Source organism: Camelus bactrianus, chromosome 35, assembly GCF_048773025.1.
Source record: "Camelus bactrianus isolate YW-2024 breed Bactrian camel chromosome 35, ASM4877302v1, whole genome shotgun sequence".
NCBI lineage: Eukaryota > Metazoa > Chordata > Mammalia > Artiodactyla > Camelidae > Camelus > Camelus bactrianus.
This window is the reverse complement of record NC_133573.1, coordinates 28,777,024-28,799,992: the sequence shown is the minus strand read 5'-3', so window position 1 is coordinate 28,799,992 and position 22,969 is coordinate 28,777,024. Positions and strand designations below refer to the sequence as shown.

General features: G+C 56.9%; 1 protein-coding gene and 3 long non-coding RNA genes across 6 annotated transcripts in view; 2 read left to right on the top strand and 2 right to left on the bottom strand.

The window, feature by feature from the left end:
- Positions 1–3,449, top strand: part of NET1 (neuroepithelial cell transforming 1) — a 33,418-nt gene extending 29,969 nt beyond the window's left edge. For both annotated transcript variants that reach the window (XM_074358460.1, XM_074358463.1), the window contains 3 exons: positions 35–205; positions 1,131–1,317; positions 1,611–3,449. In XM_074358460.1, coding sequence (XP_074214561.1) covers positions 35–205; positions 1,131–1,317; positions 1,611–1,957 — 705 coding nt within the window. In that variant the 3' untranslated portion in view covers positions 1,958–3,449. The remainder of the gene's footprint in view (positions 1–34; positions 206–1,130; positions 1,318–1,610) is intronic.
- Positions 3,450–6,091: 2,642 nt separating this feature from the next.
- LOC123618940 (uncharacterized) lies at positions 6,092–8,987 on the bottom strand. 2 transcript variants are annotated; one of them, XR_012504286.1, is made up of 3 exons: positions 8,278–8,987; positions 7,759–8,096; positions 6,092–6,582 (listed from the first exon to the last, which is right to left on the bottom strand). It is a non-coding gene; the product is annotated as an uncharacterized LOC123618940 (long non-coding RNA). The 2 variants fall into 2 exon arrangements; XR_006727433.2 differs by having other exon boundaries at positions 8,298–8,980.
- A 662-nt stretch (positions 8,988–9,649) lies between these two features.
- LOC123618937 (uncharacterized) lies at positions 9,650–16,597 on the top strand. Its single transcript, XR_006727431.2, has 3 exons — positions 9,650–12,143; positions 12,486–13,319; positions 13,759–16,597. It is a non-coding gene; the product is annotated as an uncharacterized LOC123618937 (long non-coding RNA).
- On the bottom strand, positions 15,232–17,419 carry LOC123618939 (uncharacterized). Its single transcript, XR_006727432.2, has 3 exons — positions 16,953–17,419; positions 16,615–16,678; positions 15,232–15,316 (listed from the first exon to the last, which is right to left on the bottom strand). It is a non-coding gene; the product is annotated as an uncharacterized LOC123618939 (long non-coding RNA).
- Between the last annotated feature and the right edge of the window lie 5,550 nt (positions 17,420–22,969).

The following is a 22,969-nucleotide window of genomic DNA, read 5'->3' as shown; positions in this document are numbered from 1 at the left end:
ACGACACTCCGTCGGGTGTTCTGGGTATTTTTAGATACTGATAATACAAGGCGTTCTCTCTGACATCAACTTGAAGAAGGGGGAGTCGGAGTGCCAGTACTACATCGACAAGCTGGAGTACCTGGACGAGAAGCAGAGGGACCCCAGGATTGAAGCCAGCAAGGTGCTGCTGTGCCACGGGGAGCTAAGGAGCAAACACGGGCACGTGAGTGTCAGCGCCGGCCAGGCGCCGCTGCCACCTCCCGCCACGTGTGACGCGGCCTTCTGGAGTGAGCTCCTCACAGAGGAGGAGGCTTCCCGGATCTGATGTGACTCAGCCATCTGGTATCTGTCATTACAGGAAGGCTGAAACGTCTTAGTGGAGAACAGTGATACTTTATTTTTCAGTTCTGAAGCGAGAATCAGCTTGCTTGGCGAGGGGTTCCTGTCTAAACATTTTTAGCTTTACATTTTTAATAAACAGCATATCCTTTAAAACATTTTTGAAGAGTTTATAGTAATGGAAGTCGTTTTTAGCACTACTAAGCAAATTTCTGCAGCAGATTGAATGAGAGCAAACTTACTTTTTAAATCTTAATTACAAAGGTTCCCGCATGGAATGGTATTTTATTTCATTAGTGCTTTTCAGAAGCCCAGTTTATAAGTTGAGATTTCTTCCTGGAAAGAGTTGAAATCTGACATCTCTGATTTCTATCGTGAGGCCTCATTGTTCTATAAAAGCTTTTTTAAATTTATGTGGGACAAAACAGAACCATTAACATTTTTACCAGCTCACATTTTGTGATTCTTAACTTCGTTAGAAGACTGGCGTATGGCTCTGCTGCTCCTGGTTACGTTGCTGCCAGCAGGCAGGTCTTTGTGGTGTGCAGCGTTTGCTCAGCTGTTGCTGAATCTAATGTTACTGCTGGTAAAAAAAAAAGTTTCATACAGTCTGAGACTCAGCAAGCTCTCCAAGCAGAGCATGCATGGCTGTAAAACCGTGTTTGCGAGGCCGTTCGTAAGGGGAGTCTTAGTAAGTCAGTTTGATGAAATTAAAATAATGTCAAATCGAGTTGTCTTAACCATGGATCTTAGTCACTTAAAATCACAAAGTTCCCTATTTAGGAAGCATTTGTTTCTTGTTTCTCCAGAAACTGCACATTTTCCTGTTCCAAGACATCTTGGTCTTGACTCGACCTGTTACACGAAATGAGCGTCACTCGTACCAGGTTTACCGGCAGCCGATCCCGGTCCAGGACCTGGTCTTGGAAGATCTGCAGGACGGGGACGTGAGGATGGGAGGGTCCTTTCGAGGGGCTTTCAGCAACTCCGACAAAGGTAGAGTACACGCTTTAAAATCGTTTAAATAAACATAAATTCAGAGCCGTAATGAACTTAGTTTTTCTCTTTAAAAATTCTGTCCCCACGCTGGAACTTGAGCGTTCCACGGTCCTGTTCCCACCACCCTCACTGAGTCCTCGGGTGCCACACGGCCCACGCGCCAGCGGGCGGTCCGGGTGCCGTCCCGCATCAGCCAGCGTCCCTCCCTGACAGATGCGCCGTCATACAAACGCCCGCACCCCAAGGCAGTACAGCCACTTTATCTGGATTTCCCTTTTTTATGTTTCTAGCTAAAAATATCTTTCGAGTTCGCTTCCAAGACCCCTCTCCAGGCCAGTCGCACACTCTCCAAGCCAATGACGTCTTCCACAAGCAGCAGTGGTTCAACTGCATCCGAACCGCCATCGCCCCTTTCCGGCAGGCCCCCGGCCCGGCCGAGCCGCAGGGCGCGCCGCCGCCCCAGCTCCCCGCGGCGTGCGCGGCGGACAGCGCGGCTCAGGGCGGCGCCGACCGCGACGCTTCCCAGGCCGGCGGCGCGGGCAGCGGGAGAGCGGCCCGCGCCCAGGCTGGCTCCCGGCGAGCCAGGGACAGGGACCGAGCGCAGGGCGGCGAGCGGCGGAGGGAGACGGTGGTGTGAGCCCGTGCGCCGGGGAGGCGCTGCCCGTACGCGTGCGAGGCGGTCCTTCCTCGTCGCGGGGGCGGGGCGGGGCGGGGCGGGGCGGGGCGGGGCGGGGGCGGCGCAGGGCTGAGACCAGTCTTCACGTTGTCTGTGTTTTCGGTTGATTTTGGATGTTGTTCCTTTTTTTTTTTTTTTTTTTTTTTAATGGCAGCTAAAGATACATATACAGATTGCTGTTGAACTGCAGTCTTTTTTCTCAGATTATTTAGAACATGCAAGCCTGGTATTTTTAATCAAATGAAATACTTCTGAAAAGGGTTTTCTCCTCATTCTGCATTCATCATGAGTGCATTTTTAATACCAATTGTGATAGTTACGATATTCACCAAAGCTTAAAATTTTGCAAATTCTGGGATTTTACTGGTGTTTCTTTGATAAACTTTTCATGCAGAATTTGAAATTTTAACATTGGCACCTAAGATCTACTTGGAATATGTGTAATATTTCAGAATTTACATTGAAGCATAAGTTCCTTGAAAACAAAACTTAATAGGTTTTCCATTTTACCAACTGGAATGCTTTTTGTTAGTTTTTCACTGCACATTCCTCATTTTTCATTGATTTAACCTGCCAATTATTTAATTTTTTTTATTGTAAAGTAGTTTTTAGTATTTGCTTTTATTTTTTTTTTACTTTGTTGCCTTTTCAAATTGGCATGTCTTTATTTTTCTTTCTTGATTAAAAATGTGTGTGTATGTGTGTTGTGTGTGTGTGTGTGTGCGTGTGTGTGTGTGTTTTAAATCATGTTAACTTTACCAAGTGAAACCAAGCCATACTGTTTTTGAGCCAATTAAGAAAATTACAATTTGTAAAGTGTAGTATTTTAAGATGGTGAACCCAGTGAAATGACTTAGTATGCTCCGGACCACAGAAAGAAAACATGTTCAGGGTTTCATTGAAAGTTTTAATGCTGTAAAAGCAAAAGGGAAGGCAGTTGACTGGTAATAAGTTTAAAAAAAAAAAAAAAAAGAAGGAAAAAGAGAGTAGTTTTGTTTTCATGTAAGCTGTCTGGTTGTGCAGACGTTTATGAAAGGAGGTAGTCAAAGCTAAACCTGAGAGTGCGTAGTAAGTCGTAGAAGGGTTGGGGGAAGTGAACTCTGACTTGATTTACAATACTTGCGAGTAATGGGTTTGAAAAGAAAATGAAGTGTGTTGAAAATTCGACCATATTAGATGAATTCTGGTGAATTTATTCATAAGAGGGTAAGGAGACTGGTGAACCCTTTACTATGAAATGTTCCTGTTCAGATGAGATCATAGTCTTGGGGTGGGGGGGACTAAAAGCCCTGCGTCTTGGCGGGTTTGTGATGGTGACCAGTTCAAGTAAATGTTGACTATTATGTGAACTCTGGCCAGTGGAAATGAAAATTGAAAAAGACTGTAAATAATTAAATCCAGATGATTTCTCTGTATAAATGAATTATACAATTAAAAAAAGTCACACACATAATCAGGTTTCTTGGCTGGTGGACGTTTGGGGGACATTTGCCAGAAGATGCTGTTACAGCAGAGGAGGTGCTGGCAGGCCTCACGGAGATGTAAGAGTCGTGAGTATTTAGCACCTCTGAAATTCACTGGCAAGTGATAGAAAGATCCAGGTAGGTCAAGTTCTGCGAATCTCGCCAGACCGTTCAGAACACCCCGCATCAGAGAGAGCAGCTGATGAGGTGAGGACCGCTGAACACCTGGCCGCATTCTGGGTGCGACAGGAAAGCCAGTGCAGAGCAACCCACTTAACTTCAGCTTTTAATTGCGGTGTCTCAGGTCTCTACCTCTGGGCATTCAGGCTCGGTGGTGTAGATTACACCAGTGGTTGTATCCCAAAAAAGCAGAAAGCAAGATTTCTGCTCATTTCCAGAGATGTTAAAAGACACAGATTCTTCCAGAGTTATCACCTTTGATCCGCATCTGAAGCTGTAGAAACAAGTGGTTGTTCAGTGTGGTTGATGGGATGATGTTTTATTGAGAATTCTGACTTCCTTGGGTTCACTCAAGGGAAAAAATAAGACCCAGAAACCGAAGAATTACATAGAATGAAGACTTCAGAAATTGCCTCTGTGTTTGAGAACATTTGATGGTTTAGCCCAGTAGTTCTCAAGCCTGTTTGGGCATCAGAATCACCAGGGGTGCTCTGAAAAGAAGAAAGGTGTCTGAGCCTCACCCGCTAACTCGCTCCCCAGTCCCCACGCGTTTCACGGAATCAGTATCTGGGTGGGGGGGCTGATCACTTCTGTCTGTAAGCGCTCCCGCTTCGGACTCCTTGGTCAGCGCTCGGTCATCTCTGCCCTGGCCGCCAGCCGGTATGTAATGGTGAGCACTGACCTGTCCCCTGTCTTCCCAGGCTGCCTTTAAACTCTTCAGAGCCTGAGTTGCAGTAAGTCCAGTTTTCCTTCTAGCTTCTTTCAGTGAGTGTGTCTGTATATTTTGCACAAAGGATAGTCTATCCCTGAGGAGGTCTTTTTAAACCTAAGGCTCAGTCTCAGGCTGTGTGCACCCAGGTGGGAGGGGACTTGGGCATCTGGACTCACTCTGTAGTGGACACCAGTGTCACCAAGTCGCCCTTGCCTCTATGAGACTGCCTTGTCCTCAGCTGGCCCAGCAGGCGACCAGCTGCTTCTGCGCTGGTCGGCGCTGCCTTGTGTGGTGCGTGCGTAGACCCAGCACCACGCTAGTTTCCTGCAGGGTAGGTATGGGTCTCATGTCATGAAATTAATTTTACAGACATGAGCAAATGCCTAGTTAAGGCTCCCATCAGTCAGTCTTGGTGATGGAGATGCAGAAAGACCAGAGTGGCCATCTCTTCAGTATTTCTTCCTCGTGCTCCTCATTAAAACGCCTGCCTGTTCTAGAGGTCCCCTCGCCACCTCTGCATCTCCCCCTTCTCTGCGGTCAGGGCGGGACCCTCTCTGTCCTCCATGGATGGAGGCCCAGAGCTGCCACCCTGGCCCCCTCCAGGCCCCCTTCTTTGCTGCTCAGACCACAACTGTCCGTTGAACATGACTTGGGAGGTTGGCACCAGGCCTCCCTCCATTCCCGGAAGCTGTTCCAGGCCTGGGAAAGAGGCTGTTATCTGACATTAGGCACCTTCACCAGCCACGAGGCATAGAGCCTGTCTGTCCTCTCCCCGGCAAGCTCCTCTGCAGCCCCTAGCACCGCCCGCCCACAGGCATCCTCCTCATCTTGGGCGATGTCCAGCTGTGAGCTCAGCCCTCTGCTCCGCACTCTACTGTCAGAGAAACACATGGGAGCCATGATGACCCGGGGGACGGAGGGGGCGGGGGGAGGGCAGGAGGTGCCCGTGGGGTGCAGACACGGGACTGGGGCACAGGTGGGAGCCGTTGCCCCTAGCTTCCTTTCCTCTCCTCTGTCTTGTTTCCGGCGCCCCAGCTCAGTGCCCCTCTAGGGCAGGACAGGAGAGAGGGCCTTAACACCAGTCTCTGCCCCAAAGGCACATGCAGTCTAAGACAGCCAGCAGAGGTGTGCACACGGGACCCGCTCACAAACGGGTGGACAAGGAGTCGGTCTGTGACTGTCCCATAGGCCCGAAGGGACAGTGCGTCTGCCAGGCTGCAGACGCAGCTGAAAACCGCGCAGCCTCCGCGTGCCCGGGGCCCGCCGGCCTGAGGCAGGGTGTGCGCGCCGCCCTCCGCACGCCTGGCCCCAGCGGGCAGCGCACTTCCCCGCAACACCGGGAAACAGCACATGGGCATGTAAGGACACACTCCACAGCCCGTCTCCCGAGAGCAGCCGGACAGAGTCCCTGAAACCGTGGAAGTAAGTTTGCCTGCAGGGCCGGAGCATGAAACAGCCTGTTCCACAAGTGGAAATGGTTTCCGTCCTCATTGTCGGCTGCTCTTACCTACAGCCAGGCCCTCCGGGACTGCAGCCCCCCAGGACTCTCCAACGAGTTGCTTTGTTGCAGTAATAGGCAAACAAGGGCAGCCGTTGGCGTCTGCTCAACGGCACAGGTCCAAGGAGTTTCCGAACTCAGAGCAGTGAGAGAGGCGACATCCTGCCCCGGCGATGCCAGGCACCTGGCTCCCTGACCCGCCGAGCCCCCTCCTCCCTCTCCCTCTACCCGGTGACCTTCTCATCCTGAACCAGGTTCGTTTTGCCTGATGCACAGCAAGCCAGAAGGCTGGGATGCCGAGGTTTGCAGCAAAGAGAGGATTTATTTACAAGAAGACGAGAGAAAAATATCTCAAATCCAACTGGACACCATGGACTCTTGATCAGATGAACAAGATGCAGCTGACTCCAACTTTCTGGACAACAACTCGGGCAGACGTCTTATTGTTTAAGGCCCTGTGCAGCTCAGAGGACAAGCAGGTCCATCCATGTTGCTGCTGCAAATGGCATTATTTTATTCTTTTTTATGGCTGAGTAGTACTCTGCTGTATAAATGTATTACAGCTTCTTTATCCAGTCATCTGTCAATGAATGTTTAGGTTTCCATGTCTTGGCTATTGTAAATAATGCTGCTTTGAACATTGGGGTGCACATAGCTTTTCAAATTAGAGTTTCCTCCTGGAGATCAGCCAGAAAGAGAAAGAGAAATACGTGGTATCACTCATATGTGGAATCTAAAAAAAGAAAAAGACACTAATGAACTCATCTACAAAACAGAAACAGACTCACATCGTCAATAATCTTATGGTTATGGGGGGTGGGTCGAGGAAAGGGGGTGGGGGAGGATAAATTGGGAGTTCGAGATTTGTGAATATTTGTGAATGTATATAAAACAAACGCGTTCCTTCTGCACAGCACAGGGAACTACATTCAATGTCTTGTAATAGCCTGTAAAGAAGAAGAACCTACGTGTGCACACGTATGACTGAAACATGCTGCTGTACCCCAGAAACTGGCACGTTGTAAACTCACCGTACTTCAATTAAAAAATTAAGATTTTTGAAAAACAAAAGCCAAAAACCAAGCAACCTTGATTAGTAAAGGCAGGTGTGATGGTTTAACTACCGCTTTCCCCGGGTTTCACTCCTTCAGACCCAGCTCGGCCTCACTGTTCTAGGCACCTGCTCTGACACCCCTTAGACCCCTCCCCTCGCTGGGTCCCACCGCCCAGGGACCTGGTGCTGCCCCCGTGACACTTTACAGTTTGGGTTGCGCCCTCCCTTCTCAGCTGTGAGACTGTTGGACTTCGGGTGCCATGGCCCGTCCTCCCGACGCAGAGTGGGCGCCCCAACACGTTTGCTGAGGGAACCGGAAAGACCAAGTCAGTTCGGCCTCAGCAGCAGCCGCTGGTTCGCGCAGCAGCCCCGGCCGCCGGCTCCTCGTCGGGGGCAGGGGCCGGAGCCGCTGGCTAGTTAGCTCCCAGAGAAGCTGCGAGACGATGCATGTTCACCTCTGTTTTCAGCCCGGAGGGTTTGAAACTGAGGGTCACCACCAGTTAAACCCATCACACCTGTAACCTGCCTTTACCGATTAAGCTCGCTCTAATTGCTGCTTTAAAGACGCGTGTCCTCCACCCATCACGGGTCCTAACCGGTAAGACGTTTGCCCGAGTTGTTTTCCAGGAGCTTGGAGTCCGCTGTGTCTAGGTCAAGCTCGAGCCAGTTAAGACCAGTTAGGACCACCCACCTCCCAGCTGGGCAGCCGGGTGCGCACCAGTGTCCGCTCGGAGACCTTCTGACAGAGCATCAAAAACACCACTTTCGGGACCTACTAGCTCCTCCATCTCCTGAGCGAGCATCCCAGGAAAGAGCCTGCAGCTTAGTTCATGCCTGCGCAGAACAGTTTCTCACCTTTTTCTTATTTCCAATCGCCCTGCCCCACGCGCCCCACGCCTCAGACCACCGCTTCCTTATCCCACAAACACCCCAGCCCCGGGCCTCCCGGGGAGCAGTTTGAGGCTTGTTCTTCCGTCTCCTCACTCAGCTGTCTCCTGAGAAGGCGCTGCCTCTGCTGCGGATCCCGGCGTGTCAGCATCTGGCTGGCTGCGCAGGCGAGCCTGGCTTCGTAACAGTTTTTATAGAATTTGTCACGTAGTCCCAGTGAGTACGAGGCCCGAGAGCTCGGCTGGGCTGGAGCTGCGGTGGGGAGGCTCGCGGGAGAGCCCCGTCCCCAGAGGCTCGTCAGTGCCCTGGGGTTAGGACCAAACCAGAGGGAACAAGTAAGGGAATCTCAGGAAGAGGCAACGAGACTCCCCCCAGGGCCCAGAACAGGGGAGGGGGTCAAAGGCTGACCAAGCGTGGCTGAGGCCTGAGGCTCGCTGCCGTCCCTCCCGGAATCTGCACCCCAGGGGCCAGGGCGAGCGAGCTGACCTGGGATGCCCCGGGCTTACTCAGTCTCTCTTGTCTTGATAGCGGGGCCTGACTCGGTGGTGGACCCAGGACCTGGGCCCGGTCCACTGGCTCCCAGCCGGGCTGCTGGGCTGCACTGCCCACACGGGTGGACGGCAAGGCTCTCGTTTCTGCCTCTCTCCCTCCTTTCCTGGCTTCCCCTCCCCCCCCTTCCTCCTCCCACACAGAATGTTCCCAGTTGTCTTAACCCTAGACAGGAGCTCGGTCAGACGTGGGAGCTTGGTGAGTCAGTCACACATCAGTAAGGACGACTGTGTACTAGGTACCCGCCCTCTGCATACAGCCCCGCCCTGCTGTTTGGGAGAAAACTGGAAACAGGCCTCTGCCCTGTCTGGCCCCCTCCTCCCCACCCCGGCTGTCCTGCACCCGGAGGGCCTCACACGAGCCCGGCCAGCACATCCAGGTCCTGTCCACGCCCTCCCCACTCACCCTCCAGGCCCTCGGGCCCGGCTGTGTGAGTGGCAGCGATCCAGCCCCCAGGACAAGCCCAGACCCGGCAGTGGGTGCGGAGCCCTTTGGGGGGCACTGGGGAAGGCGGTCGAGAAGTGGGTGCAGGCTCTGGCCAGCATGACCCCGTTGGCCCAGCAGGTCCCTGGATGTGAGGGGCTGGGAGAAGCCCCAGGCCCAAGGGCAGCCTTTTGCAGGGACTTAGACCACGACTCATGATCTTGCTTAATCCTCAGGACGGATGGAAGAGGAAAGCTGACTCCGGGTCACCCCGAGGCAGAGCCGGGCCTCGGAAGGCCGCCTTGGGGGAGTGGAGGCGGGCTCAGGAGGCCTGAGCCACGGAAAACCCACACATGTTTGGTTCAGGTGTGAGGGCTGCTCGGCCGCCGCCCACGAGAAGCCCTGGCGACTTTACCCCTGCAGCCCGAGCGCCTGCTGCTCCCTTAACTTCAGTGTCCTAAGTGCGATGAGCCTCTGTCACTGCAGCACAAGAAAATGCCCGGGAGGCATTCTCGCTGCCTCTGGGGCTGGGGGTTGGAACGACCAGACCTAAACTCATAGGCCAGGCACTTTTTTCCTTTTTACTGAAATGTAGTCAGTTTACAACGATGTGTCAAACTCTGGGGCACAGCATGGTTCATACAAGTACATACACATTCCTGTTCATATTCTTTTTCATAAGTTACTACAAGATGTTGACTCTACTTCCCTGTGCTCGTCAGTAGGACCTTGTTTATCTGTTTTAGATACAGTAGTGTGTGTATCTGCAAATCTGGAACTCCCAATTTAGCCCTTCCTACCCCCTGCCCCCTGGTAACTGTAAGTTTATGTTCTGTGTCTGTGAGTCTGTAAACAAGTTCACGTGTCTCTTTTAAGATTCCACGTATGAGTGATCTCGTACGGTGTTTTTCTTTCTCTTTCCGGCTGACTTCACTTAGAATGACGACCCTCAGGCCATCCGTGGTGCTGCAGGTGGCGTGGTTTTCTTAGGCTGGACAGCACTCTGGATGCTTGGGGGGCATGGCGGGTGTGCGGCAGGCTTCTCAGACTGACAGTGACCCTCAGCAACGGGGCCCTCCTTCCCCAGGTGACTGTGACGGGGACACGCGTGCTGGGCGGGTCAAGATGCTGAGGACAGAGAACCCATGGGGATCGGAAGTCAGGGTCCCGGAGCTCTGCTCGGTGGCAGGTGCAGGTCCGGGACAGAGCGTGTGGCCGGCCGCACACCCTTCTGCAAGGGAGAAGCCTCGGGATGGATGCAGTGGACTGGTGACCGGTCCCCCAGGGAGCTGCGGGGACAGCCAGCTCCCCGACGCTCCCCTCCTACGTCTGAACTCCTGGGACAACGTTCCACTAATCAATAGCCATGTCTCTGCAGACTTCCTCCTGGGATTTTGAAGTGTTTCACTGCTGAAATATCTGAAGGCCGGTGAGATATCTGAAGGCCACTGAAATGGCAAGCTGGATGACTAAAGCTCAAGGAATTTAGGTGAATTTAAGGGAAGTTCCCCAGCAACTTGACTACAACAGTGTGAGAAAGGAGAGGTCCTCAGGGCTGTAGACATTCTAGTCCGGGTCCCCTCTCCCTGCACACTCACTACCTCGGTGCCTTGGACCAGCTTCGAGGCTGACCGGCTCCCTCACCCACTCCCCACGCCACCCCCACCTACCCCTGCCCCCTGGACGGGCCAGCGGTCACTCCCCCAACAGCCTGTCCTTCGTGCTTCTGGTGGCTCTTGCATGTCATTGAGGAGACAACGTCCAGGCTGAGTGGCGTCAGCAGCCTTCCCCAGGGGACCCCTACACTCCACACCTGCCCACCCACCCCTGGGCCCCAGCAGGGCTCTTGCCACCCGGCCCTTGGAGATGGCCTTTCTCCTGCTCCAGTCTCCACAGAGACCACTTCTCAGAGCTGGGACTGCCTCCAGCCTCTGCAGCCACACTCCCGCCGCGCTGGGAGGGACGGCAGCAGAATAAGATGCAGAAAAGAGCCGGCAGGGACACATCGGGAGGGCGCGCTCCCTCCAGCTCCACGCCACACTTCTCTGTAGGCTTCTGTGCACACGAGAAGCTTCCAGCGGTGACCTGGCCCAAGCGCCCCCTTCAGAGGTGGGCAGGTTCACCAGGTGAGCTGTCTGCTGTCCTGCGTTTGTTAGGGCCGCTGTCCGACTCCTTGTACCGTTCTCCACCTGTTATTTCTGTAACCTGCACGCTCTCCACTTAGCAACTGCTTTAAACGACCACGGTAAGTGGAGAGCCAGCCTCCCTTGCGTATAAGTAGAAGGAAACAGTACGTGTCCTGAGAACGAAACGTCGCACGGAAGCCCTGCCTTAGACGCCCTCGCCGCGGAGAGGGAGGTCCGCGCCCTCCTGCTACCTTTGCTGGGTGAGGTCCCAGCACCGCCTCGGGCACCACGTGGTGCAGGCCCCAAGCTGGGCCGACTGGACGCCCTTTCAGAGCTGCCAGTGCATTTTCCCCTCCCTCTTTTCCCTGTAACAGTCACCACAGACACGAATACATCCCTCCGGTCAAAAAGCTCGTGCTGAAGACCTGCTTTTTCTGCCAGCGCCAGCCCACGGGACGAGAGACCAGCACTGTCTGGGGAGCGATAACGGACTGTTTCCAACACCCCTCCGCACTGGCCCCGGCAGATACGGCGGCGGTTCCTGACAGGACATCCCCTCTGCCTCACGGAACGCCCTGGGGAGGGGGCGGCGCCCCACGGGCCGGTCAGGCCCCACCCACAGGTAGGAGTGAAACAAGCGCGGCCTCTCAGGCGCGGGGTCCGGAAGCCCACGGGCTGTGAGCACACTCACAGGGACCCAAGACACCCCGCCGAGGCCTCGTCCCGCGCCCGTGCCCCTCGTTTCATCAGGTCCGCCCTGGCTGGGACTCGACCCGCCGCTTAATAAGGCCCGCGGGGGAAGAGCTGTTGCTGCACGCCTTTGGCAAACAAGAAAACCGGGGCGGAGGGCTCTGCCCGAGGTCTAGCTCAAGGTCAACGCCGAGGCCAGCTCTGCTCCCTCCCGTCCATGGTGGGAGTGGGTAAGACCTCACCGCTTTTGCCTGTTCCTCTAGAGCTCGCGAAGCCGAGTTCTCCCAGGCCGCTGGGGACGTGGGCCTGAGCAGCTGGAGTGAGATAAAGGGGAGAGAGCCAGGAGGAGGGGGAGGCCCGGGGCCAGGCTCCGTCCTGGTCCCCCACCACCGCCCGCAGCCTTCCCAGCATTTCCTCTCTGTCAAGGACCACGACCCCAGTCCTTGCTGGGGCACAGCCCCAGGGAGCAGCTGAGCCCCAGTGACACGGTTGGGCCCTCCTGTCCAGGAGCTCCTGCCACCTGAGCCCTTGCCTGGGGCAAACGGAGCTCCGCCTCGGAGGCAGGTGTGTGACCTAGGGCTTGGGCCGGGGTCTTCTTCCACTGGGCTCTTTCCAGACCTCCAAGAGCAGCTGGAATCAGGAGGCCCTGCCTTTCCTTGCTCAGAAGCAGCAGGCAGAGTGAGGCTGGGGACGGAGCCCTGTGTTCAGACAAACCCCTGGCTGTCACTGCAGGGTCCCTGGGAGGCCTCCGTCCTTCTGCACTGGCCTCACAGCCGAGGGTCTTTAAGAACCTCAGGTCCAACAGCTCCCAGCCCTTCTCCCACCCAGTGCCCCTGTTCCTCCCCAAGTTGAGTGTTTTGTTCTTGTAGCAAACAGACCACAATTGCTGCATCATTTGTTTTCCAGATGTGTTGACAAAGGGTGGGCGGAGCCCTCAGAGGCCGGGCAGTAGATGCCCTGGGGAGCTGTGCGCTGCCTTCCTCGTCACACGCTTGTGAGTGACTGCATGACACTTTCCACCTCCGTGTGTTTCGTCTCCTGTGGCTGCTGGAACATATGACCACAGACCTGGTGGCTCTGTCCTCATAGCTCCAGAGGCCAGACGTCGGAGCAAGCAGGCGGGTCGGTCCCTGCTGGAGACTCGCGGGAGAGTGTTCGCTTCCCTCCCCAAGATTTGACTTCCATCTAAGTCAAAGGGCAGCCAGGCAGAAAGGTGGGAGCTCCGGGGTCAGCGACATTCCTGGCACCCAGTGCCCCCGAGGGGCAGAGCAGCAGTGGGGTCACCCAGCAGGCCCCTATGTGTCCCCGGACAAGGTGGCTCAGACTTGACCTGTGTGACCGGAAGCCTCCCACATGGTCTGCAGGGCCCATGCTCCCTGCCCAGTGGGCCAGGGACGGCTGGGCCTGGGGCACCGGGTGAACCCTGGTCTCCAGGGCAAGTAGGTGCTTCGTGCTCTTGGCCTCTCAGCCTTGGCCACATAGGTGCCCGGGAGCATAAAGCAGGTGGCCAACCCTTGGGCCCCCAGGACATTGTGGGTTGGGACATCAGGGGGACCCACAAACACAGCCTTTTTCAAAAGTTCTCCAGTTCTTTCATTGGCAGCCAGGACCGAGAATCCTGGCCTAGAGCAAAGGTGGGCTCAGGCTAGAAGGGCAGAGGCGGCTGGAAAGGTGGTGCCCGGCCCTGGGCGGGGCTCCTGCGTGGAAGAGGAGAGCATCCCAGCTGGCAGGCGGCTGCAGGTGAGCGAGGAGCCCACACAGGCGCTCAGGCCCCTTCCCAGGTTACAGACACACCAGGGGGACCGTGGGGGGAGGGAGCGAGGTCACGTGTGTGTGGTGGGGTGATGATGGGGCGGTGGGGGGCAAGCCCTGGCTTCCTGGGTGCCCGGCAGCACCCGCTGGAGGGTCACCACCGAGCAGTCGCGGTGAAGGAGGGGTCGGCCAGCCACATTCGTGAGCCGAAAACTCAGAACCTGGATGAGTTTACAGAGAAAACGGGACCGGGTAATTTATCTAGGGGTTATTCCTGAGAATCTGCAATGTACTGTTTCTGCTGAGAACCTGCTTTTCATGACCCATCAGCGGCAGGGGAGGGGGTGCACTGTGCAGAGAGAAGCAGTGGTCTGAGTTCTTACCCACTGGCACAGGAGGCCTGACATTTAAACCTTTGTCCTACCAGGTACACAGCCTGGAATGTCCGATTTCCCTCCTCCACGAGGGAAGAGAACTCGTGACGGTTGATCTGATGTGTCGTCTTGGCTGGGCTGGTGGGGGCCCGGGGGGCTGGCGGAACCTTCTGTCTGCGTGTGTCTGGGAGGTGTTTCCAGCAGAGATGAGCATTTGATCTGGTGAACTGAGTAAAGCCGATTTCCGTCCCCAGTGTGGGGGGCATTATCCAAGGCATGGCGGGCCCCAGTGGGGCAAAAGGGAAGGGTGAATTCGCTCTCTGCTTTGGGCTGAGACGCCCACCTACCTGTGCCCGCAGACATGGGACTCCTAGTTTGAGTCTTCAGACTCAGATCAGGATGGGACCCCGTCAGCCGCCGGATTCGATCCTCAGGCCGCAGGTTATACTGAACTCCACCCCAGCTCCCCTGAGTCTGTGCTAGCGGGGGAAGTTGGGGGTGCCAATCCTGGGACCTGTCCGCCCCCCCGACACAGCCAATTTCCATAACAAACTTCCTCTTGTATCTCTCCATGGGGTTCTCCAGAGAGGCAGAACCCGCGGGGCCTGACACAGAAGTGCTGGGATTTCCTGACCAGGCACAGACCGTTGTCACGGTTCAAAGAGGACAGGGCGTAAGGCAGGCGCCCGCTCTCTCAGTCACGGCCTTCCTTCTTCCTGTCGACTGGGACACGGTGAAGATTTCTCTTCATGCTGTTGGCATCGCGGATGCCATCTCTGCCCGGCAGGGGTGATACCTCACGGAGGAGGGAGCCCCCCGGCCCCGACACCTAGTGCAGGTGGCGTCTCCTAAACCAGCCCACGCTCCAGGCATCCACACGCCCTGCGCCCAAGGGGTTTACCGTCTCGTGTAAATGTAGATGAGTTTTATTTGGGGTCCTGAGGAAGGAGACTTGGCCTTGTTCACAAGGAATTGTAATACAAGACGCACCTCGGTGAGACTCGCACCGAGAGATTCAGTCACTCCCACCAAGGGTGTGCACTGCAGTGCAGGTCCGCAGCGTGCCGGGTCTTGTTCTGGAACACTTACTGGAGAAGGAGGAATTTGATGTGAACCTTAAAAGAGGACCTTAAGAGGCCTGTTGGAAACAGATATAAAGTAGGACGTAAAAGCTCCAGGAGCAATTTGGTGAAGAAAACGTGTTACTTAGGATATAGGATTTGAAACTGCTTTGACCAGAAGTGACATAATTCGTCCAGAGTTAATGTCTTGAAGGACTGGGGGAAAGTTGTTACTTCAGCTGAGATTAGTTTTTGTTTCACCACAGCCAGCCCAGTAGACGCGTCAGTTCAGTTCTGCTCAAATGTCAGTGTGTATGGTTCATATTTCGGACACCGAGCATTTACCAAATACCTCAAACCCTTGCAAAATATCCCTCTGAGCCAGTTAACCGTCAGGGAACGCAGCATCGGAGCCGCGGTCTGCACCGAAGGTCAGCGGGGAGCCCGCCCCACCCACAGTTCTTACCCCCTTTGCGTGGGAGGCGTGCGCAGCTTCTCCGTCACGAAGCAAACCAGCTCCCCTTCCCCAAGATTAGGCCCAATAATGTGCCTAAAAAAAGAAGATACCAAGAACGTCCATCCCTGTCAAGTTATGTTTCGACATTTAGGTGAAGTGACAACAACTGAAGCCACCGAGCCACACGTCAAACGGAACGAAACTAGAATCTCAGGCTCGGCGAAACTGACTCAAAAGCTGCTAAGAGCATCTCATCTGACTCGGCTCTCACCCTTAAAGTATCCTTTTAAAAAGTTTTTGGGAAATACCAGCAAGTTGACTATTTGCAGAACTAGCCTCGGCCAGTGGAGTTTCAGAGAAGTGGCTTACGGAGAACCAGTTGCCCCGACCTGAACTTCTGGCTCCCTCTCCACTGCCCTTGGGGTCTAGACTGGGGGTGACTGGGCCCCGCCCTCCGAGGTTGTCCAGACCGTCTGGAGCCAGCGTGAAGCCATTTCTCTGTGGCTCCTGCAGGGTCAGCGCAAGGAGACCGTCCGCCCTTGGTCCCCACCTGCCCTCCCACCAGGCCCCCTCCCAGGGTGACTTCCTCAGGGGGCAGGGCTGCCCAGGGGTCTCCCTGGAGAACAGCCGTGCAGGTGGGGCGAGGCCCTTGGAGCCCCGAAGTCCAGCCCAGGTCCTCCTCTCATCCGAGACCCAGAGTGAGTCACTTCCTCTCCCAGACAACACAGCTCCCCGTCCTGTTCCCGGGACAACAGATAAAGAAGTTTCTGCTGGTTTCTTCTTGCCTTGGGGCAACAGCTCAGCAGGGTTAAGCCTCAAAGGTCTCCTCGCAAACCTGTGGCAGACCCCCCATCTCCCTGGGCTGCTGGTGGCGTCTCTCCTTCCTTCTGTAAGTTCTAACCTTCCATGAACTGCATGCAGTAGAAGACGTCACACTGCCAAAACCACGGAGGATAGAATAGTGTGCGTGTAGCCACCAGCCGGCCTGGAAAACAGCACAGTGCGGCACCAGCTGGGGGCCCCCTGCGCCGGCCGGCCCCCCGCCCCAGAGGGAGCGGTGGTCTTGAACATGGAGTTCACTCTTCTCAGGTAGGAGTCTCATCGTTCTTCACAGTCAGAAAAATAGAGAATTTTTTTTAAAGGAAAGATTCAGTTTTACACTCAGTAGACCTGAGCCATGGTTCTCGGACACTTGGGCCTCGTGGGGCAGGAAAAGGTCAAAATGAACGTGGGGCATGTGTCAGATTCCCCATGTTTCAGAGGAAGTACGTGGAAGAACACTCACAAAACTCGTCTGCCACCAGTCACATCGTGAAAGGATGCTTAATACAGAAAGTAAAGAAAGCATAGTTTCAGAATTTAAATCTGAATGCATTTAGTGTCGTCCAAACCTTTTTCTCCTTTCCACACAGAGCCTGGAGACCTTCATCCGGGACCAGCGTGGCCCTTAGGAATCTGCAATTTAGAAACTCAGACTGTGTGACCTGTGTCCCTAAGAGGATGGGGACTTTCTGGAGGGGGCCACCCCCATCCCGGGCACAGCCACCCTGCCCCCCTCAGGCCACACACCAGATGGGCAGCAGCTTCTGTCCCCCACCTCCTCATCTCCATGTCTTACCTCCACCAGGTGCCCCACCTGCCTCCCCAACCCACCCCTCCTGCCCGCCCTCAGGGTCCGGGAACTTCTGTCTTCTGTCTCCCAGTCCTCAAACCCAGGACCTCCCCTCACCGTGTCCAGCCTCAGGGGACCGCAGCCAGACCCTGAGGATGGGGCTGGGATGACCGGGGCAGCCGTGTGGGGTCCCAGGACACTGAGTGACTCACTGAGTGTGTCACCAAGTAGAAAAACTTCATCAATGCCGCAGCAATGCCTCCATGCCCCGCCTCCCCTTGCACAGGGACGAACCAGGCAGCTCTGTCACCCTCCAGCCACGTGCCGGAACAAGGGAGCGGTGCAGGGCCAGGCATTGCTATTTTGCAATAACCCCCCAGGCGAGCTGGGTCTGCCTCTCCCCACCCTGAGCTGAGAACCATCGCCTCGGCACAAGCTGGGATACAGTTCAGGAAACACCCAGCGATATCGCAAACCCAAGCGGATATCAGGGTGGGCGGGGGTGGTTGGCGCACCCTCGTCTCCCATCCCCACCTCCCCGACTCTCCCCAGCTCCTCCGCGGGGTGCACACGCAGCCTGGAAGCCGCTTCAGAGCACCCCCGACGGTGGGGCCCTGAGGGGTCACAGCCGAGAGGGTCTGGGCAGCAGGGGGTCCGGGTCCCGGGGGCCCCTTCCTCCCTGAGCCATGTCCCCTGCATGTGCGACCCCCTCCCCTTCACCCGTCCCAGCACCTCTGGTCCCTCGGTTTCCTGACTGTCCTGCCTTCAGGTGATGCGGACCTGAGCCTCCGGTGCCCCCACCTTTGCTCAGCGTGTTGCCCCGTGAGACCCCGTGTCTCAGGTGCGAGGCATGCTCGTGTGCACAGCACACACACCCCCACACCCCCCCTTCTTCCAACTTGAGTCTGAAGAACAGCTGGCGACGTGAAAGGACAATAGACTGTGTGTGGTGCAGGTGGTGCCCCTGCCTGAGCCTGGAGCCTCCCCCTCCCCCCCATACCCCTCCCCCTCCCTCTCCTCATCCATCAGAGGGCGGCCTGCTCCAGGTGGGTCCCCCACTAGGGCCGAGCAGAAGAGATGGAGTCTCAACCCCAAAAGCCACCACTTGGAGCCCTCGGGTGTCCCCCATTCAAGCACAGTGCACCCTCCTTGGAGCTCACACCCCTTTTTATTCCGACCACCACGATGCTTTAGGGTTCCTCACAACAGCCCTGTGAGGTAGGGAGCACACCCGTTCCACGAGCACTTGAAGTCTCACCGGGGAGAGCGCAGAACCCAGGCCGGGGAGGGGCCCAGCATCCTACCCACGACCCAGACGGCCCCTCTGCGTCCCCCCTGGAAGCGGGGCCTGGGCGGCAGCAGGAGGAGGCAGCCTCACTTCTGGGCCAGGATGTGCAGGAACTCCTCATAGTCCACCTGCCCATCTTGGTCCACGTCGGCCTCCCGGATCATGACGTCCAGCTCCTCCGGGGAAAGCGTCACCCCAAGCTTGGCCGTGGCCTGCTTGAGCTCGTCCAAGCTGATGCGGCCGTTGCCATCCAGGTCAAAGGCGCGGAAGGCCTCCCGCAGGTGGCCCTTGCCGCCCAAGGCCTTCATCTTGGCCATCGCCACCAGGAACTCCTGGAAGTTGATGGCGCTGTCCCCGTCCGTGTCCATCTGGGAGATGAACTCCTTCAGCATGGCCTCTGACGGGGCCTGGTCCAGGGCCCGCATCACGGCGCCCAGCTCCTCCACGTTGACGACACCGTCCCTGTTCTTGTCAACACTGTCAAAGGCCATCTTGAACTCGGCCACCTGCTCCTCGGACAGCTGCTCGGCCATGTCGCCCACACCTGCCGCGGGGCTTCTGCGCTCACTGCCGACCAGCCAGAAGGGCTCACGTCAGGGCTGGACCGGTGGCGGCGCAAGGCTGCGTCTGCCAGAGGACGGAGCTCAGGTGGCAGCCTTCCCACGGGCCGGGAACCCCCTCCTTTTCTGCAGATCCGAGCGGAAGGAGGAGGAAGGTTCCCCACCCACCCCACGTCCTCGGGCAAAATTCTCCTCCCAGGGAGGGACAGACCAGCTGAGGACAAGAAATGCAGGAACTGGAGAGGCAGGCCCTCCCAGGAGGAGCCTGAGGGAACCCGCGAGGGGCGGCCTCGCCCAGCCCCAACCGCAGACCCCGCGCCCCAGAAGCTCTTGCCCACGTGGCTCTCACAGAGACCCCGGCCAAGCTGGTGGGGGGGGCACCCAAGAGGGCTCCCCCAATTTTAGGGACAGGCTGGGGAGGGGAGCCTCCCTCAGCAGACACAGCACGCGGGGTTGGGGGGGCTGTGTCCAGCGCTCGTCCTGCAGGGCGGGGCTGGCGGGGGGCAGATGGTGATGGAAGGTGGTGGAACGTAGTGGGGTTCTCCCCGGATCCTCTGGTCCATCTCGCATCGGGGTGGCCAGCAGGTGTCAGATGGGGATGCGGCTGGCTGCCTGTCTGCCTTTGCTCTCCAGAAAGCGGGAGCCTATTGCAGGCAGGGCCTGGCGCACAGGTGGTGCTGAGAATTGTTGAACGAATGTTCAGTGTGACCTCAGAGGTGAGGGCAGGACTTCTGTCCCCGCAGAATACTTCTCTTCCAGCCCCCCAATTCCTCTGATTCCATCCTGTCTATAAGTGCGGGTTTCCCTGAAGAGACACCGCAAAGGAGGGGGCCGTTCATCTGCACTCCCAGAGGAGTCCTGCCTGAGGGGTGGGGGGAGGCTGAGGGGCACGGGGCCGGAGCAGGCCAGCCCCGGAGATGCTTGGGGGTGGGAGGACGTGGAAGGGGGCGGCTGAAACTGCGAACTTGGCCTGACTCGTGGGTTTACAAAGTCAGCTGTCAGCACAGAAACCCAGCCCGGACTCTGTCTCACCTCTGCCCGCTGCCCTGAGTAGCAGAGTTTAGACCAAGAGCTCGGGCCTCGGGGACCATCCCCTCAGAAGTGACACCCAAGGCTGGGAAGGGCCGTTTGCCTTGAGGCCCCACAGTGACTTTCTCAAGCAAATCCCCTCTCTGTCCCTATAAATTCCTATGACTTCCCCCCACCTCTGCCTCGGTGGGAGGAACAAGCTTCTCTCCTCTTGAGAAACGTCATCAGCTCCAAGCCTCCTGGTTCAGCCCATCAGACAGACCTCAGAGTCTGTCCTTCCCTAGACAGCAGCCAGGCAAACACCTCCCCCTGCCCCCAGCCCCCAGCCCCGCACACCCGCCCCCGGCCACCCAGAGGCCCAGCTGGAGACAGACACATGCTCCTGTAAAGGCATCTTGAAGCTGGAAAAGTACAGAGACCTCAATACATAATAAGCAATCAATTTCTCCATGAAGCTGACAACAGCATCGGGTGGAGAACGTGGGTCCACCCCGGAGACCAGCACCGGGAAGCAGCCACTTCGTAAGCGAGGTAGGAAGGGCGGGGCTCCTAATCACTGGATCAACCCAGCCCCTTGACTTGGTTTTTAGCAGAATATTTGAAGATCTAAGTCTACATCTTTTAAATGTCCTCCTCTTATTAGCAGGACTTGATTTAAAAGCCAAGATGCTTAATATTCCCTCATTACTTGGTATGAAATACAACGCTGCAAACGGAGAGCTCTCCAGACAGGAGACTTGAGCTCTCGGGTGTAACTCTGTCCCTGACGTGGGAGCTTAACTTGTGCATCCGTGTCTTCACCTGTAAACACGGTACAAGGTCCACCGCATCTGGTCAGGGCCCTTAGGATCAAAGATGAAGTAACTCTGATCAGCGGCAGTGTTGCTGTTCTGTGACACACGTCCTGTTTGCACTCGGTATAAACCAGCGCCCGAGGAAGTGCCCACCGGGGGCGGAACCTGGCTCAGTTTCGCTCTGATTCCTTCCTTGATTGATGATGCTGTCTGCCCAGAGGTTTGTCACAGACACAGTCCCGGGGCCTGGGCAGATGCAGCCCCACACAGAGCAGGGGCTTCTGTTTGGAAAGAGCATCCAGCCCGGGGGACAGGAGGTAACCTTGTGTTCTCTCCACGTGGAGATGGTGTCTCGAGGTCACACGCGGTGCCCACAACCACCCAGGAGCTCAGGGGAGAGCCTGACCGCCGGTCAAGCCCGTCTGTATCCTCTCTGTCGTTCCTCCCTGACGCAGGCTTTCTCTCTTCAGGGTGGATCAGCCCTGACATCGCTCTTGCCTCCTCCCGCCCAGCCTCTGCCGAAGTGGGCAAGGGGTCAGCGGCATTGGGCCGGCAGCAGGGATGGCCGCTCAAGAGTGACTGTGGAACTCAGGCTGGGAAAACGGGGAAGGCTCGACGTTCCGGCCAAAACCTAGTTAAGCTCCTTTTTTCCCCTAGTTAAGTTCCCACCCAGGCTGCGGAGGGAGTGGAGAGACCAGAGATGCTTCGTGATCAGGGCATCTCTTACAGGCCACACCTGCTGCGAGGCTCCCCCCAGGTAAGGGGGTGAGGGTGTCCGTCTGGGGAGGAGCCTGAGTTTGGAGGAGGCCACTTGCCGGGTGTCCCACGTGCACAGAAGGGGAAAGAAGGATGCACTGGGGGCCACGGTCTCTCTGCGTGGAGCTCGTCGTGGTGCGTGGTCTGAAGGGAGAGGATGGGGGGGCCAGGGCACAGGGTGGCTGTGCTGGGGGGTCCTAGGTCTGCCGAGGAAGGAGGACAGAGAGGGTGCGGATTTGGCAGGGGAGCTCAAGCCTTTTGGGGTCACCCGTCAGAGGTCAGCTCTCCCGCCCAGGCCTCATTCCCTCCCCTGCCCCAGTTACTTTATCTCCCTGGGATGCTCGTCTCCTCCCAGTGAGAGCAGCCCTGGTCCTGGGGGAGGAGGGGGTCCCCTTCCTGGAGGAGGGTGACACCCCTGTAGATGTTACAGAAAGCGTGAACCCCTCTAAGGTGGCCGGTCAGTCCATAGGGGACCCATCATGTGCGGACAGCATCAAGCAGTCGCCGTGAGCGTGTGATACGTGTGTGACGGTGAGTATGGGTGTGATGTGCAGGCATTACTGTGTGTGTGATACATGTGTGCACGTGTGTGATATGCACGTGCGCGCGTGTGACTGTGCGTGTGGGCATGTGATTCATGTGTGTTGGGAGGAGGTGTACAATGCCAGGCCCGCAGAGCCAGTGTGAGGCTCGGGTGTCCTGGGAGCCTGACCCGGGAGCAGACCCCTGCGTTCCCACTGCTGTTGGGCTCTGTGGGCAAAACACTGGGGAACCTGCTACATGGGTCTTGGGGGTGCCTCTGGCTCCCCCAACTTGCAGGGACCTGCTTGTCCCTCCCCTAGAGCCAGTCCCCCCAGGGACGGCCCTGCCTGGACCTTGCACAGTGTGGGAATCGCGGCCGCCCACGCGGGGTGAGCAGTAGACACGGCGAGATCGTGCAGCCTGCACCCAAGCCCCGAGGTGCCCGTGTCCTGAACGCCAAGTCCCCGCCCCACCCCCGCCCTTGGAGGCCGTGCAACAGGTGGTTCATCTCTGGCTTTGGAACCGGCAGCTGTGGGGCCAAGCTGGCTCCCCACTCTTGGGGCGGGTGACACCGCCCCCTTTTAAGGGGGACCACACAGCGCCTGCTTTACAGGCTGCCGGGGGGTTACGTGAGCGGCGGGGAACCGCAGAGCAGACCTGATGGATAAACATCATTTTCCAGGAAATGCCCAGAAGTTGGGGGTCACCTGTCCACTTCAGGCCCCCGCCCAAGCAGAGGTGGGGCTGCTGGGGGCAGACATCACATCATGTGTCTGTGTGTCTGGGACTCTGTGCTCACAGCCATTCGCCGGCCAGGGCTGCGGCCAGGGCTGCTGTGTTTTCAGGGCCCACAGTTTGCCTGGACTTGTCAGGAGGCTGGCGGGACACAGGTGGCTCTCTGTCCACAGTCCACGCACGTGCCCGGCCCCAGTGACGATGGACTTGTTATCCAGCACGTTCTGCAAGCAGTGATTTCGTCAGTGTCTCCCCAGGGGGCTGACCCTTAGCCCTGCAAGCACGGGGCCTCTAACTGTGACCACCTTGGAGGGAAGTCTCTCTAAGGCGCGTCACATGCCTCACCTCCCAGCGTTGTAGAACTAGGCGGAGGGGAACGCCAGTGGCCAGAGGCAACGCGTGTGCCGGGCAGCCTGTCACAGCGCGCCCGCCCAGGGGGCCTCGGGCAGG